Genomic DNA, 17,991 nt, shown 5'->3' on the forward strand with positions numbered 1-17,991 from the left:
AGATTGTAATGCAACAAAATAGGAAAAACGCCAAGGGGGATGAATACCTTTGCAAGGCATTGTATGTAAATGTCATATTTCAGATATTTTCAGTCTTTTTTATAAATTTGCAAAAATGTATAAAAACACCAGGGTTGTGGGTTCGATTCCCACGGGGGGCCAGCACAGAAAAAAAATGTATGATATGTATGAAATTGTATGAAATGCATGCATTCACTACTGTAAGTCGCTCTGGATAAGAGCGTCTGCTAAATGACAAAAAAAAAAAAAAAAACATAAAACAAAACTGATTTATGTTACGTTGTAACGTAACAAAATATAAAAAATGTGAAGGGGTCTGAATATTATCTGAATGCACTGTATATGGGTCATGACAGTGTGATGACCATGTTATGACAAGTTATGTGAGCTGTTATGACATATTATGACATGGTTATGACAAGTGAAATGTAAAGGCTGTACAATAATGTTAGGATTTTAAATTATTCCCAACTCTTCACGTGATAGGCTATAGGCATAGTGTAATGGATGTATAGTAGAAATGTAAGTTGTAAAAGCCAATTATTGTTATTATATGCCTTATTCTTTTCATATTATGTAATTCCAGATACATTTTGACAGCAATATCCCTGTGATTAATGTTGTATATAATGTTTTGGCTATGATGGTGATAACTTGCACTTTTTTACATTTGAATGAGACAATGTATCCTCTTACCTTATTCTTTCAATGAAAATATTGTTTTATTAATATTATATTAATTGTTTGTCCTTCCTTATCATGTGTAGACTAAATGCTATTTGTAATTTGTTTTGGTGCAGATGTGTTGAATATACTATCCAGATAAGAAAGTGTCTTATTCAGGAACATTCCATTGAATAAAAAAATATCTGTCACTAAAACAGCTGTAACTTGTTCATAGTAAAAGTATATAGTATTTAAGATGTTCAATTCTTACAAAACAAGGAAGACTCAATATGGTTTAACCCTAGTCATAGACTGTTCTCTTTTCTACCGCACAGCAAGCGGTACCGGAGCGCCAAGTCTAGGTCCAAGAGGCTCCTAAACAGCTTCATCTTCTGGCTACCGACTAGTTGCATTACCGCCACCCCCCACCCCCTGGAACGCTGCTGCTACTCACTGTTATTATCTATGCATAATCACTTTAATAACTCTACGTACATGTACATATTACCTCAATTACCTCATTGACATTGACTTTTTACCAGTGCCCCATGTGTATAGCCCGCTATTGTTATTTATTGCTGCTCTTTAATTATTTGTTATTCTTATCTGTAACTTTTACAAATATTTTTGGGGTATTTTCTTAAAACTGCATTCTTGGTTAAGGGCTTGTAAGTAAGCATTTCACTATAAGGTCGACCTGTTTTATTCGTCGCATGTGACAAATACAATTTGATTTGATTTGAAATATCAAAACGAACTCTGAACCAACTATATTAATTTGGAGACAGGTGGGAAAGCAGTCAACATTTATAGCAATTCAGCTAGCTAGCTTACTGTTGTAAGCTAATTTGTCCTGGGATATAAACAGCGGGTTGTTATTTTACCTGAAATGCACAAGGTCTTCTACTCCGACAATTAATCCACAGATAAAAGGGTAAACCGAGTTTGTTTCTAGTAATCTCTCCTCTTTCAGGCTGCTTCTTCTTCTTGGACTTTATATATTGGTTGGCAACCAACTTTAAGGTGCATTACCAACACCAACTGGACTGGAGTGTGGACCTCAGCTCATCTTTCAATCACCCACGTGGGTATATGCTCCTGAAAATCAATGAGGAGATGGGAGAGGTGGGACTTGCAGTTTTGGTCCGTGTGGACCAATTTGGTTTAGTCTCTACACAGGATTATCAAATATAGGGGGCGATAGTGAGAACACTGGGCGACATCCTTACCTTTTTATTTATGAAACTGAAATTAGTGCTGTATTCCCATCTCTCTTAAATTAATCTTTGTGAACCACTGTATTAAGACTGTTGAGCAATAGTGGACCTAAATGATTGGCAACATTTTTATAGACCTTAGGATACCGTCCTATCTAGCTGATTTGCCTTTATTCATGGTATCCAATGCCTTTTTGAGTTCATCGAGAGAGATTTGGGCTGCCAGTGAGATGGCTTCCTCTGTTGAGAGAAGAGGAGTTCTTGATTCTTTTAGAAATGACTTAGTCTGGCTTGGTGTGGATAAACAATCAGAGGTGTAGAGATCTTTATAGAAGCGGGAAGATTTGTTTGACTAATTTGGGAGCTGATAGTAATTCCGTGGTTTCAGATTTAATAGTTGCTATATCAACTAATTGATCATTACGGTGTAGCTTGTTGGCCAGTAAACAACTGTGACAATTAACATGGAAGTAATGGTTGAGTCTTACTTGATGGGTGGCAAATTCAGCTCTCTGTCTTAACAATCAATTAAGTTCTATCTTGATTTTGGAAAGACTAACAGCTACCTGGTCTGTTGAGAATGCAGTAACACAGTTAACAGCATTTTCAAATCTGATGTCTCCTTTCATTGTAATTTATTCAACCCTATTGCAAATGCAGTTGCTCTATTTTTTATAACTTTTTTGTGGCATCCTATAGAATTAGGGGGTCATCGACTGAATTCTTATTGATTATAATTAATTATTATTATTAGTATTTCAAATTGATGACAGAATGTAGGATTTTGTATAAATTAAATGTTGAAACGCCATCTTGTGGCTCTTTTAGGAGATTCTGAAATTAGAAGTTGGCAGTAGTAAGCGTGGTGGCCTGACAAGCTCATATATTGAATTTCTATTTTCTTCATGAAAGTAAGGAAAATGGACAAAAATAAATGGCAACATTTTGGCATTGGATGAAACATATACACAATCACAAATACCACTCAAATGGACAGCAGTTCATCCAAACCATATGGCAAGTGGTATATGGCAAATGCCAAGTGTCATACAACAAAAATCCCAAAGATGGCGAGCGCGCTGTACCGTAGATTTTCATATTGCAAATGGTCACAAAGTCAAGACCCAAGGGTCAAATTATGAAAATCAATTTTATTTCAAATATTCAACACCCTCTAAAAAAGTGCTTTCTGGACCATATTTTGAATTATTTTCAAATCGTTAGTCAATTATACATATGTAATATGTATAATAATTATACATATGTATGAACATACTTTGTCTTATTTTATTGAGTTGGTCCATAAGACCTATGGTTTGTCCATTTGCAATATATGATCATAGGAAGTCGGCCTCCGAACCCAAAAGTCAGTGAACCATGTCCAAATGGCATTTATACTAACCAAATTATATATATCACTATGTTAAGCCCTGAATCAACCTAGAAGGTCTATTTGTCATGCTTGATCATAGGAAGTCATAGGAAGTATGAATTTGGTGCACAGAGAGAGAAGTGGGACAATGTCGTTTTTTTTTTAAACGTCTAAAATGCCCCCTATTGGATGGGCACGGGTGGGGGGGTACTCCCTACCCGGCCATGGACCCCTTGCATCCCCCTAAAGGCATTAATAACCTCTTGAGGATACAATCCCGTTAACGGGATTGGTTGGACAACAACCAGTGAGATAGCACGGCACGATATTCAAAACGAAATAATCTCAAAATTTAAATTCAAGTATTACAGTCAATAAGATATCATTCTGACACCAAACTGATACATACTGACACCAAACCCACTTTGTCCAACTCGTTTAGAAGCCAAACATCACATATTTTAGAGCAGGCCCAAAATTCACAACACTTTTAAGTTTTAAAAACATGTAGTTACATTCTAGCTGCAGGTCTAGTTCTGACATTGTGTGTATGCCTAGCTGAGGTGACCCCGAATTTTGGCTCGATAGGTCATTCGGAGCCCGTGCAGCGACTTTAATTAGTGCTGAAAATCCGTTTCTACGAGGTCCCTGAATGAGCTATCGGACAGAAATGTGTTGGTCCATTTCTATGGGCCGAGGTGGTTTCAACGCACCTAGTCTTGTGACTCTGGGACTTTTCTGAATGTCGTCATTTTCGCGATGGTCAAAATTAATTGAAGTCCGCTGTACCAGAAAATACCAATATCTACATAGGCGTACAAAGGCCCATTATCAGCAACCATCTCTCCTGTATTCCAATGGCACATTGTGTTAGCTAATCCAAGTTTATCATTTTAAAAGGATAATTGATCATTAGAAAACCCTTTTTGCAATTATGTTAGCACAGCTGAAAAGCCATGACATCATTTTCTGGAATTTTCCAAGATGTTTAAAGGCACAGTTAACTTATTGAACGTTAACTTCTGACCCACTGGAATTGTGATACAGTGAATTATAAGTGAAATAATCTGTCTGTAAACAATTGTCTGTAAACAATTGTTGGAAAAAATGACTTGTCATGCACAAAGTAGATGTCCTAACCGACTTGACAAAACTATAGTTTGTTAAAACCTGTTGGGGCTAGGGGGCAATATTTTCACGGCCGGATGAAAAACGTACCTAATTTGAAAAAGGTTACTACTCTGGCCAAGAAACTAGAATATGCATATTATTAGTAGATTTGGATAGAAAACACTCTGAAGTTTCTAAAACTGTTTGAATGGTGTCTGTAAGTATAACAGAACTCATATGGCAGGCATTAACCTGAGAAAAATACATGCAGGAAATGAAAATCTTGTGGCTGTACTATTTTCAAGTCATTGTCAATGGAACACACAGTGACAAAGGATTCATTTTGCACTTCCTAAGGCTTCCACTAGATGTCAACAGTCTTTAGAAAGTGGTTTGAAGCGTCTATGATGAACACAGACCGAATGAGAAGGAAGGGAAGTTGATGTCCCAGGGATGACATCACTTCATTGTCACACGTTCATGTGAGATAAGACCTTGTGTTCCAAAACGTTTTTCAAGACACAGGAAAGGTCCGGTTGAAATAACGTTTCACGTTAAAATGGCCCTAAAGATTGATGCTATATAACGTTTGACATGTTTGAACGAACGTAAATAGATTTTTTGGGGGGGCTTTTCATTGTGACTGTCACGTCCTGACCAGTATAAGGGTTATTTGTTATTGTAGTTTGGTCAGGACGTGGCAGAGGGTATTTTGTTTATGTGGTTCAGGGTGGTGATTTATTTAGTAGGGTGTTTGTTTAGTTAGTTCTGGGTTTATGTTCTATGTTTGTATTTCTATGTCTAGTTTATTGGGGTTGGACTCAATTGGAGACAGGTGTTTTCTAGTTGCCTCTGATTGAGAGTCCTATATATGGGTATGTGTTTGGTTTAGTGTTTGTGGGAGATTGTTCTTGGATTGCTGTGTTACCTTCAAGACTGTTGTTCGTCGGTCTGTTATTTTTGTATACGTGTTTGTTTGGTTTTTCCTTATTTTCCCGTGAATAAAGAAGATGAGTATACATGTCCCTGCTGCGTTTTGGTCCTCTCCTTACGACAACCGTGACAGTGACATTTCCCTTGCGTGCCCTACATTTTTAGTAGCCTACTGAACGCGCTAACAACATGGAGTTATTTGGATATAAATTATGAACTTTATCGAACAAAACAACATTTGTTGTGGACCTGGGATTCCTGGAAGTGCCTTCTGATGAAGATTATTAAAGGTAAGTGAATATTTCTAATGTTATTCATGCATTTAGATGACTAGAAAATGGCGGCTATCTGTATTGTGTAGTGTATTTTCTGAGCACAGTACTTAGATTATTGCAAAGTGTGCTTTCCCAGTAAAGTTATTTTGAAATCTGTCAATGCGGTTGCATTCAGGAGATGTTAATCTATAATTCTTTGAATAATTGTTTAATATTTTATCCACGTTTTATAATGAGTGTTTTTGTAAATTCACCGGCAGTTTTGGGGGAGATACATTTTCTGAATGTCACGCGCCGATGTAAAATGCTGTTTTTGGATATAAATATGAACTTGATAGAACAAAAAAATGCATATATTGTCTAACATAATGTCCTAGGAGTGTCAGCTGATGAAGATTGTCAAAGGTTAGTGCATAATTTTAGCTGGTTTTCTGCTTTTGGTGATGCCTGTCCTTGAATTGAAAATGGCTGTGTGGTAGCCCACATGGGACTGGCAATCTATCCTGAACAGTTTATCCCATAGGGATGCAATGCGCTGCAGCTATAACGACACAGGGAGAGACCCAGATGCAGACAAAGGAGACAAATGGTTTGAGTCTCTATTTATTAAAAAAGACAAGGGGCAGGCAATAGGAAGGTCGAGGACAGGCAGAAGTTCATTAAAACCTCTTAGGGATAGGGGGCAGTATTTTCACGTCCGGATGAAAAACGTGCCCAAATTAAACTGCCTGCTACACGGGCCCAGATGGTAGGATATGCATATTATTAGTAGATTTGGATAGAAAACACTATTCTGATGAAGATCAAAGGGAAGTGAATATTTATAATATTTCTGAATTTTCTTGTCTCCAAGATGGCGGGTTTATGTTTGGCTTGCTGCTGTTGTTTGAGCGCCGTACTCAGATTATTGCAAACGTGTGCTTTCGCCATGAAGCTTTTTCGAAATCTGACAGCGGTTGCATTAAGGAGATGTTTATCTAAAGTTCCATGCATAACACTTGTATTTTCATCAACATTTATGATGAGTATTTCTGTAAATTGATGTGGCTCTCTGCAAAATCACCGGATGTTTTGGAGGCAAGAACATTACTGAACATAACGTGCCAATGTAAACTGAGATTTGATTTTTTGAATATAAATATTAACTTTATTGAACAAAACATACATGTATTGTGTAACATGAAGTCCTATGAGTGCCATCTGATGAAGATCATCAAAGGTTAGTGATTCATTTTAACTGTATTTCTGTTTTTTGTGACGCCTCCTTGCTTGGAAAATGGCTGTTTGGCTTTTCTTGTTTAGGTGGTGTCCTAACATAATCTGTTTTGCTTTCGCCGTAAAGCCTTTTTGAAATTGACACTGTGGTTGGATTAATAAGAATCTTATCTTTAAAATGGTGTATAATACTTGTATGTGTGAGAAATTTTAATTATGAGATTTTTGTTCTTTTGAATTTGGCGCTCTGCTATTTCACTGGCTGTTGTCAAATCGATCCCGCTAACGGGATTTGCGTGTTAACTTCTATGGGCTAGGTGGCACGTCACCGTCCCACTCTACTCAACAGCCAGTGGAAGAGTGTGGCACTACATACAAAACCTAAAAAATGCAAAAATTTCAATTTTTCAAACATACAGCTATTTTACACCATTTTAAAGACAAGACTCTCGTTAATCTAACCACATTGTCCGATTTCAAAAAGGCTTTACAGTGAAAGCAAAACATTGGATTATGTTAGGAGAGTACATAGCAACAAATAATCACACAGCCATTTTCCAAGCAAGCATATATGTCACATAAACCCAAAACACAGCTAAATGAAGCACTAACCTTTGATCTTCATCAGATGACACTCCTAGGACATTATGTTATACAATACATGCATGTTTTGTTCAATCAAGTTCATATTTATATAAAAAAACAGCTTTTTACATTGGCATGTGATGTTCAGAACATGCATTCCCACCCAAAACTTCCGGTGAATTTACTAAATTACTCACCATAAATGTTGACAAAATACATAACAATTATTTTAAGAATTATAGATACAGACCTCCTTTATGCAATCGCTATGTCAGATTTTAAAATAGCTTTTCGGCGAAAGCACATTTTGCAATATTCTGAGTACATAGCTCAGCCATCATGGCTAGCTATTTTGACACCCGCCAACTTCGGGGCTCACTAAACTCAGAATTACTATTAGAACAATGGTATTACCTTTGATGATCTTCGGCAGAATGCACTCCCAGGACTGCTACTTCCACAAGAAATGTTGTTTTTGTTCCAAATAATCCATAGTTATGTCCAAATACCCCCCGTTTTGTTTGTGAGTTCAGGTCACTATCCAAAGGGTAACGTGCGAGCGCATTTCGAGACAAAAAAATTCTAAATGTTCCTTTACCGTACTTAGAAGCATGTCAAACGCTGTTTAAAATTAATATTTATGGTATTTTTCTCGTAAAATAGCGATAATATTCCAACCGGACAATAGTGTATTCATTCAAAGAGAAAAAGAAAAAACAGCATGGTCACGGAACCGCGCATCTCCAATCTCTTTGTCACTAGGCAGACCACTGACAAATTGTGCTAGTATACTCTGCCCAGAGACAGGAGGCGCCTCAATCCGCTTTCTGAAGGCTTTAGAGAGCCAATGGAAGCCTTAGAAAGTGCAACGTAACCCCAGAGATACTGTAGTTTTGAAAGGGACTAGAAAGAGGAACTACAATTTCTCAGACAGGCCACTTCCTGCTTGGAATTCTCTCAGGTTTTTGCCTGCCATATGAGTTCTGTTATACTCAGACACCATTCAAACAGTTTTAGAAACATCAGTGTTTTCTATCCAAATCTACTAATAATGTGCATATTCTCGTTTCTGGGAAAGAGTAGTAACCAGTTTAAATCGGGTAAGTTTTTTATCCGGCCGTGAAAATACTGCCCCCTAGCCCAGACAGGTTAAGGGGTCACTAAGAGGTTAACCAGGTCAGAGTCCGAAAGGTACCGGGCGGCAGGCAGGCTCGAGTGCATTCTGACGAAGAACAGGAAAGGTAAGACCATTTTTCTTATAGGAAATGTGATTTTGGTGAAGGCTAAACTGGGTGGGTGTCTAAATAGCTAGCCCGTGATGGCTGGGCTATGTACTTAGAATATTGCAAAATGTGCTTCATCCGAAAAGCTATTTTAAAATTGGACATATCGAGTGCATAGAGGAGTTCTGTATCTATAATTCTTAAAATAATTGTTATGCTTTTTGTGAACGTTTATCGTGAGTAATTTAGTAAATTGTTAGTAAATTCCCCGGAAGTTTGCGGGGGTATGCTAGTTCTGAACGTCACATGCTAATGTAAAAAGCTGGTTTTTGATATAAATATGAACTTGATTGAACAGACATGCATGTATTGTATAACATAATGTCCTAGGTGTGTCATCTGATGAAGATCATAAAAGGTTAGTGCTGCATTTAGCTGTGGTTTGGGTTTTTGTGACATTATATGCTAGCTTGAAAAATGGGTGTCTGATTATTTCTGGCTGGGTACTCTGCTGACATAATCTAATGTTTTGCTTTCGCTGTAAAGCCTTTTTGAAATCGGACAGTGTGGTTAGATTAACGAGAGTCTTGTCTTTAAATAGCTGTAAAATAGTCATATGTTTGAAAAATGGAAGTTTTCGGATTTTAGAGGAGTTTGTATTTCGCGCCACGCCCATCATTGGATATTGGAGCAGACGTTCCGCTAGCGGAACATCTAGATGTAAGAGGTTTTAAGGGGGTGTCCCCATCATTGTCTTATGCTGAGGGTAGCATCACAGCCATAGGCTAGGCTGCATGATTGTTGGTGGATAGCATACCTGAATATTGAGACAGTCAAATTGGGGTTAGGCTAGATCTGTTGGCTCATCCCCTTTTGTGTTGGGCTTGATGTGCTTTTCGAAGAATTCCACTACATCCTTGGCAGTGGAAAACGTGTTTTATTTCGTAAGGTCAAGATGAGTTTTGCCGGGATCTCAGGTTTAGCTTACGTAGCTGGGATCTCACCTCGTTGTAGGTTGCCCTCTGTTCAGCAGTTCGGCATTCAGACCTGGGTAGATTCTGATCCTCTTCTCCTCATATTCCCCGATTCCTTTGCGAGGTGAACAATTTGGTGTTTGACATCAAAACTGTGGATTTGTATAATCATGCACGACATCCATTCCGGAGAGGACCCGTGCAGTGCGCAATGTTTATCAGTGGCATGGGACCCAGCTTCTCCTGCCCAAACAGTTCATAGAAAAGATTGCTCATGAAGGAAGTTTCAAGTCCTGTGACCCTCACATTGAATTTACAGGAATAAGTGTGGTGGCTAATTTCTGCATTACCAAATGAGAGTTACAAACGCCACACACCAGTCAGAGCTTTAATTAAACTACATCTTTAATAATTAAGAGCTTTGCAAAAGCACTTGACTTTCAATGATGCACTTGACTTTCAATGATGCGCTCTCTCTAATGAACCATTGAAAGTGTCAACACAAAAGTACAAATATCTTTTATAGCCAAGATACACCCCTCTCAACCTACATGACGAACCACAGATCTTAGAAACAGTTCACAAAGGGACTTTATATTTGAGAAAGGAGTATCCCTTAGCCAGATAGCATTCGCTATAAATTATCGTTCAGTTTGGTCCCTAAAACAAGGTTCTAATCTCGTTCCTGGTACAAAAACACAACTCATCCAATGGCATAAATCAATTGTCAACTCTAGATACTCCCATCTCAAGTAAAACCTCTCTTGATCCCACTCCTGGACAAGCTCACTGAGGGGAGTGACTTGCGCACAGGCATTGTGGTGACAAATAATTGGTTCCCCATTAATCACGCCATCCCTTCACATGGTTTAAGAATAGGTAAAGACACATTCACATATGAAGACACTGTTCCATTCTGTCCTCTTCCCTTTCTGATATTCTGCATAGCACCAGGGACATGTGATAGACAAGCCTGACCTCTCCCCTCTCTGGGCCCCAAGTGACTGAGCCCTAGCTAAGGGAAGAAGTCAGGCTTCCAACACCAGAGTCCAAAGGGACACATTCTGATTCATCCGCCACATAAGTTTAGAGTGATTTTTCTTTTTTAGAAGATTGATTTCCCACTGTCTCCAAATGTTACACTTTAGTTGATTAGGTATGAACTTTAGAAATGAACAGTGCAAGAGTTTAAATTGCAAGTTGAGGTCAGAGGTAATTTTCTCACAAACAATCTCTCGGATAGTAGTGGCAAACTCTTTTTGTTTGCCGAATGTTGAGAGCTGCCATGTTCCCACAGGTGAATTGTGAAAGGACAGAATATGCCAGCTGCTGAAGCGAAATATACCTGCTTTTGTTCCTCGTAATCCCATGAGTCCTATACCTTATTGTGATGTTATATGTTGCCAGTTAATTGAAAATAAGTCTGTTAATTCATAGTTATTTTGTAAAAGAAAGTCACGAGAAAGCCACCTGTTTCAATTTGTGAATACAAATAGTCAAGTATGATCACATTTATAGTAGAATAAATGCTCCAGTAGCTGTGTTCAAAGTATTTCTGCCATTTTGTTTCATAGCTGGTAAATGAATAGCACAGAATCTCAGAACTACGAATCCTATATAGTCCATCCCACCTCGTGCTGTAACACTGTCTAGCTGGGGGCTGTGAGCACAGGAAGAGCCACGTCAAAGATACGTTTTCAGACACTCTGCGCACAGGCCTAAAATGTGGTCTAATTAACTTGAAATGAGAGTCTACTGAAGTGAGACTGTTTTCTTCACAAGCTAGGTTGTTTTTCTATGTTTGAGTTTCAACTGCTAGGGAAGAGAAGACACCGCTTCTACTAAATCAGACTCAATCTCACAGAAACAAACATGACTCAAGTCACACTATCATGGTAACCTCCCGCCCTTAAAGGAGCAGGTGAAAATGTTTGTCTCATCTGTGATATTTTGGTTAAATGACTCATGTCATAAAAATACATATTATTCAATATACCACATTAGTTTCTTCTTACTAGTAATACATGTATTGTTTTAGAAACATAACAAAGCATGCTCATCTGTTTTTTTGTGTTTTGTTGGTGTAATTTTCCCTGCAAAAAAATATTTTTTAAATCTACCCGCCAGTGACTGGTTGACCAAATAGTTAATTTATTGCCCTGTTCCTCGCCTTGAACGTAGCCTATGGGCCAGGAGAAACTGAAATCCATGGCTTGATTTTATTTAAACAGCCATTGCAAACGTCATCTAACTTTAGCCACGACTGGCTAACAATCAATGGAATTGATAGGGGCATGTGAGCATGTATTACTTATTTTTTGCTAAATTACTATGTTAGTAACATCAAACCATATAGAGTTGATTTCAGGTTATTTGGCAATTTTTTGGGGGGGGGGGTTAGGGTCAGGTCTTACCGACAGGAGTATCCTCTGACAGACTGAAGAGTGCCAGGTTTCCGTTGCTACTGTAGGGCCCATTATCGTAGAAAAATGGGGCGTAGTCTGCTTGTGCTAGAAGAGATACACCAAGAGTCTAATCCATTTGTTGTTATACTGTACTACTAATTCCCCCTAATAACATCTTAGCACTGGCTGTCGGTGTCAGATAAACAGAGCAGGGTATATTGTACTAACCCCCTCTGCTTTCTCTATCCCTTGACTAGGATTACAGCCGCAGTTACGTCAACCAGCCCAAAAATATACACACTTTGCTTGACTTTTCCCCACGCCAAAGGTAATTAAAATAGCTTTTTTTCAAATGCATACAGTTTTCACAATTGATGGTACTGTGGTGTAATTTTACATTCTTCGAATTCACTTGGGCGTTTCAAACAATATCCAACCACCTCTATTAATCATAAGATATTGCACTCACTTGCAACTAGCAGGTAAGCAGGCAACGGGAGGAAAGGCAAGAATTAAATACAGAACAGGAAAAACATGTTCTTAGCTCTACAGTGTATGATTATGAAAATGCTAGCCATCTCTCAAGCACTCTAGTGCAATTGAAACCGGTAACAATCAGAACAAAGCTTAATTAAGTTGCCAATCAGGTATACAGGAAGCAAAAAGATAAAGGTAGACTTACCAAAGCAAACATGCACTAATACGAGAAGCAGTGAAAAATGTAACTTCCTGACATTCTTCATCCTATAGAGCAAAGCCATGAAAGCACACCAAGAAAAGAGCTTGTGGAGGTAGCTACTACAGTTCGTTCTGTACATGAGGTGTCCTTCAAGGTGTTTACGGTAAACTAGAGAAGGAAGGCTTAGGCAGATGCCGACATACTAATCCAATAACACGTCTTAGCTCCGGAGACGCATATAGACCCCCCCTTCTCTCCAATCAGGCCATTTACCACCAATTGCCGGGCAGGGGGTGGGGTCAACAAGAGAGGGGCTAGGGGTCTGGGAGTGTCCACTCTGTGAGAGCTTTGCCCAGAGGGAGCTGAACAGGAAAACACTAAAAGGCTAAAATGATATTGATTAATGTGATGAGAAAATTAACTTGTGTATTTAATGTAGATATATATTACATCAAGTATACATATTTCTTAATTGATATGTAATTCATCTTCTTGATTCATGCATTATTGATGTGTAATTAATGTGTAAAAAAAATCTGAATTCATGTTAAATTAGTTTGTCTACAGTTGTGCAGGTGGGAATGTATTACAATTAATATTTAAATTGCTTGAATAAAGTAAAATACTGTGGGGATACAGTACCTTACAAAAGTATTCATCCACCTTGGCGTTTTCATATTTGTTGAGTTACAACCTGTAATTTAAAACTGATTTTTTTTTGGGATTTCATGTCATTTACATACACCAACATAGTCCAAATTGGTGAAGTGAAATGAACAAAAATGTTTATGGAAAAGTGGTGCGTGGCATGTTGTTCACCACCTTTTGAAGCCCCTAAGTAAGATCTGGTGCAACCAATTACCTTCAGAAGTTACATAAAGCCCACCTGGGTACAATCTAAGTGTCACATGATCTCAGTGTATATATATATATATACACACACACACACACAACCTGTTCTGAAAGGCCCCAGAGTCTGCAACACCACTCAGCAAGGAGCACCACTAAGCAAGCGGCACCATGAAGACCAAAGTGCTCTCCAAACAGGTCAGGCAAAAAAGTTGGAGAAGTACAGATCAGGGTTGGGTTATAAAAACAATATCTGAAACCTTGAACATCCCACGGAGCACCATTAAATCCATTATTAAAAAAATGGAAAGAATATGGCACCACAACAAATCTGCCAAGAGAGGGCTGCCCACCAAAACTCACAGACCAGCCAAGGAGGGCATTGATCAGCGAGACAACAAAGAGACCAAAGATAACCCCGAAGGAGCAGCAAAGCTCCACAGCGGAAATAGGAATATCTGTCCATAGTGCGACTTTAAGCCGTACACTCCACAGAGCTGGGCTTTACAGCAAGAGTGGCCAGAAAAAAGCCATTGCTTAAAGAAAAATAATAATTAAATATGTTTTGGTGTTCGCTAAAGGCATGTGGGAGAATCCACAAACATATGGGAAGAAGGCAACTCTGGTCAGATGAGACTAAAATTGAGCTTTTTGGCAATCAAGGAAAACACTTGTCTGGCGCAAACCTAACACCTCGCATCACCCCGAGAACAACATCCCCATAGTGAAAAATGGTGGTGGCAGCATCATGTGTGGGGATGTTTTTCATTGCAGGGACTGGGAAAACTTGTCAGAATTGGAGAAATTATGGATGGCGCTTCATACAGGGTAATTCTTAAGGGAAACCGGTTTCAGTCCTCCAGAGATTGAGACTGGGATGGAGGTTCACCTTCCAGCAGGACAATGACCCTAAGCTACTGCTAAAGCAACACTCAAGTGGTTTAATGGGAAATATTTTAATGTCTTGGAATGGCCTAGTCAAAGCCCAGACCTCAATCCAATTGAGAATCTCTACACCAGCGGAACCCATCCAACTTGAAGGAGCTGGAGCAGTTTTTGCCTTGAAGAACGGGCAAAAATCCCAGTTGGCTAGATGTGCCAAGCTTATGGGACATAGCCCAATAGTTATACACACTCAAGTTTCCTGTTTTTCACAAAAAAATATTTAGCATATTCAAAATGGTAGGCAGTTGGTAAATCAAATGATATAAACCCCAGAAAGGCAACAAAATAGGAAAACTGCCAAGGGGGTGAATACTTTGCAAGCCACTGTAGTTTATTTTGGACAGCGTGGTTATTGGTGTCGTGGTAGATACTGTTTTTGTGCGTCATCACTCACTGCTCCTATCCCTGATGGCCACACCTCTAACTGGAGGGAGTGCTCCTGTTTAACCTGTTTATGGATAGGCGGCAGTATTTCACGGCCGGATAAAAAACGTACCCGATTTAATCAGATTATTACTCCTGCCCAGAAACTAGAATATGCATATAATTATTAGCTTTGGATAGAAAACACTCCAAAGTTTCTAAAACTGTTTGAATGGTTGTCTGTGAGTATAACAGAACTCATTTGGCAGGCCAAAACCTGAGAAGATTCTGTACAGGAAGTACCCTGTCTGACCATTTCTTGCCCTCCTTGATCATCTCTATCCAAAACAGGGGATCTCTGCTGTTACGTGACACTTCCTACGGCTCCCATGGGCTCTCAGAAGGTGGCAAAAAGCTGAATGGTGGCTTTGCAGGCCCTGGCTGAAAAACATTAGCGCGTTTGGATAGTGGCCGGTCAGAGTACTATGAGACTGAGTCTCGTGCACGAGGGGACACCATGTTTTATTTTCTCTCTCTTTGTACTAAAACACGATTTCCCGGTCGGAATATTATCGCTTTTTTTAGAAGAAAAATGGCATAAAAATTTATTTTAAACAGCGGTTGACATGCTTCGAAGTACGGTAATGGAATATTTAGACCATTTTTTGTCACGAAACGCGTCGGGCGCGTAACCCCTTCGTCACCCTTGGATAGTGTCTTCAACGCACGAACCAAACGCCGCTATTTGGATATAACTATGGATTATTTTGAACCAAACCAACATTTGTTATTGAAGTAGAAGTCCTGGGAGTGCATTCTGACGAAGAACAGCAAAAGGTAATAACATTTTTCTTATAGTAAATTACTGACTGGTGAGGGCTAAACTTGGTGGGTGTCTAAATGGCTAGCCCTGTGATGCCGGGCTATCTACTTAGAATATTGCAAAATGTGCTTTTCAACCGTAAAGCTATTTTAAAATCGGACATAGCGAGTGCATAGAGGAGTTCTGTATCTATAATTCTTAAAATAATTGTTATGTTTTTTGTGACGTTTATCGTGAGTAATTTCGTAAATTCCACGGAATGTGTTCGGTTGTGAATGCTAGTTCTGACGTCACTCCATGCTAATGTAAAAAGCTGGTTTTTGATAAATATGAACTTGATTGAACAAAACATGCATGTATTGTATAACATAATGTCCTAGGCGTGTCATCTGATGAAGATCATCAAAGGTTAGTGCTGCATTTAGCTGTGGTTTTGTTTTTTGTGACATTATATGCTAGCTTGAAAAATGGGTGTCTGATTATTTCTGGCTGGGTACTCTGCTGACATAATCTAATGTTTTGCTTTCGCTGTAAAGCCTTTTTGAAATCGGACAGTGTGGTTAGATAAAGGAGAGTCTTGTCTTTAAAATGCTGTAAAATAGTCATATGTTTGAGAAATTGAAGTTTTTGTATTTTTGAGGAATTTGTAATTCGCGCCACGCCTATCATTGGATATTGGAGCAGGTGTTCCGCTAGCGGAAGATTTAGATGTAAGAGGTTAATATTGAATAACGAGATGTCAGGGCTCTTAGCGCAGCTCACTTTTGATGCCTCAAAAACTGTGCTCGCAAGCTCTCTGAGTTCTGAGATTGGCAAATCAACGTGGGCTGCTGTGTCCAAGTAGTTAATGAAGTTGGGATGTTTGACAGAAACATTTGTTTGAATGTTAACCTGTTGTGGTTTAGGGGGCAGTATTTTCACGGCCGATTAAAAAAACGTACCCGATTTAATCTGGTTACTAGTCCTGCCCAGAAACTAGAATATGCATATATTAGTAGATTTGGATAGAATTCACTCTAAAGGTTCTAAAACTGTTTGAATGGTGTCTGTGAGTATAACAGAACTCATATGGCAGGCCAAAACCTGAGAAGATTCCATACAGGAAGTGCCCTGTCTGACAATTTGTTGTCCTTCTGTTGCATCTCTATCGAAAATACAGCATCTGTGCTGTAACGTGACACTTTCTAAGGCTTCCATTGGCTCTCTAAAGCCGCCAGAAAGTGGAATGGGGTGTCTGCTGTCTCTGGGACAAGTACAACAGCTCTGTTTGTAAGTGTTCAGCCTGGGGACAGTGAGACTGAGATGCGCATTCACGAGACTTCTCCATGAATACAACGTTGCCCGGTTGGAATACTATCGCTTTTACGAGAAAAGTAGCATATAAATTGATTTTAAACAGCGTTTGACATGCTTCTAAGTACGGTAATGGAATATTTTGAATTTTTTTGGCACGAAATGCGCTCGCGCTTTACCCTTCGGATAGGGACCTGAACGCACGAACAAAACGGCGGTATTTGGATATAACTATGGATTATTTGGAACCAAAACAACATTTGTTTTTGAAGTAGAAGTCCTGGGAGTGCATTCTAACAAAGAACAGCAAAGGTAATCCAATTTTTCTAACAGTAATTCTGAGTTTAGGTTGTCCCAAACTTGGTGATTGTCAAATTAGCTAGCCGTGATGGCCGAGCTATGTACTCAGAATATTGCAAAATGTGCTTTCGCCGAAAAGCTATTTTAAAATCTGACACCGCGATTGCATAAAGGAGTTCTGTATCTATAATTCTTAAAATAATTTATGTATTTGTGAACGTTAATCGTGAGTAATTTAGTAAATTTACCGGAAGTTTTCGGTAGGTATGCTAGTTCTGAACATCACATGCTAATGTAAAAAGCTGGTTTTTGATATAAATATGAACTTGATTGAACAAAACATGCATGTATTGTATAACATAATGTCCTAGGAGTGTCATCTGATGAAGATCAAAGGTTAGTGCTGCATTTAGCTGTGTTTTGGGTATTTGTGATGCATGCTAGTTGCTTGGAAATGGCTGCGTGGTTTTTTGAGGATATGTACTCTCCTAACATAATCTAATGTTTTGCTTTCGCTGTAAAGCCTTTTGGAAATTGGACAACGTGGTTCGATTCAGGACAAGTGTATCTATTAAATGGTGTAAAATAGTCCTATGTTTGAGAACTTTGAATAATCACATTTTGTGGTTTTAACCTCTCTGGTCTAGGTGGGACGCTTGCATAGATTTCAGTTTATCGCTAACCTTTTCACAGGGACTTTGAAGCACTAACTTGCATCCTCTGCATGCTGATTCCATCTTTGA

General features: G+C 38.8%; 1 protein-coding gene across 1 annotated transcript in view; it reads right to left on the minus strand.

Annotated features, from left to right (window-relative positions):
* Positions 1 to 12,910, minus strand: part of LOC115200776 (cadherin-related family member 1-like) — a 35,548-nt gene extending 22,638 nt beyond the window's left edge. Inside the window, exons 1-3 of the mRNA XM_029763923.1 lie at positions 12,679 to 12,910; positions 12,466 to 12,471; positions 12,006 to 12,101 (exon numbers count right to left, since the gene is read on the minus strand). Coding sequence (XP_029619783.1) covers positions 12,006 to 12,101; positions 12,466 to 12,471; positions 12,679 to 12,814 — 238 coding nt within the window. The 5' untranslated portion in view covers positions 12,815 to 12,910. The remainder of the gene's footprint in view (positions 1 to 12,005; positions 12,102 to 12,465; positions 12,472 to 12,678) is intronic.
* Positions 12,911 to 17,991: the final 5,081 nt, after the last annotated feature.

This window comes from Salmo trutta, chromosome 10, assembly GCF_901001165.1.
Source record: "Salmo trutta chromosome 10, fSalTru1.1, whole genome shotgun sequence".
NCBI lineage: Eukaryota > Metazoa > Chordata > Actinopteri > Salmoniformes > Salmonidae > Salmo > Salmo trutta.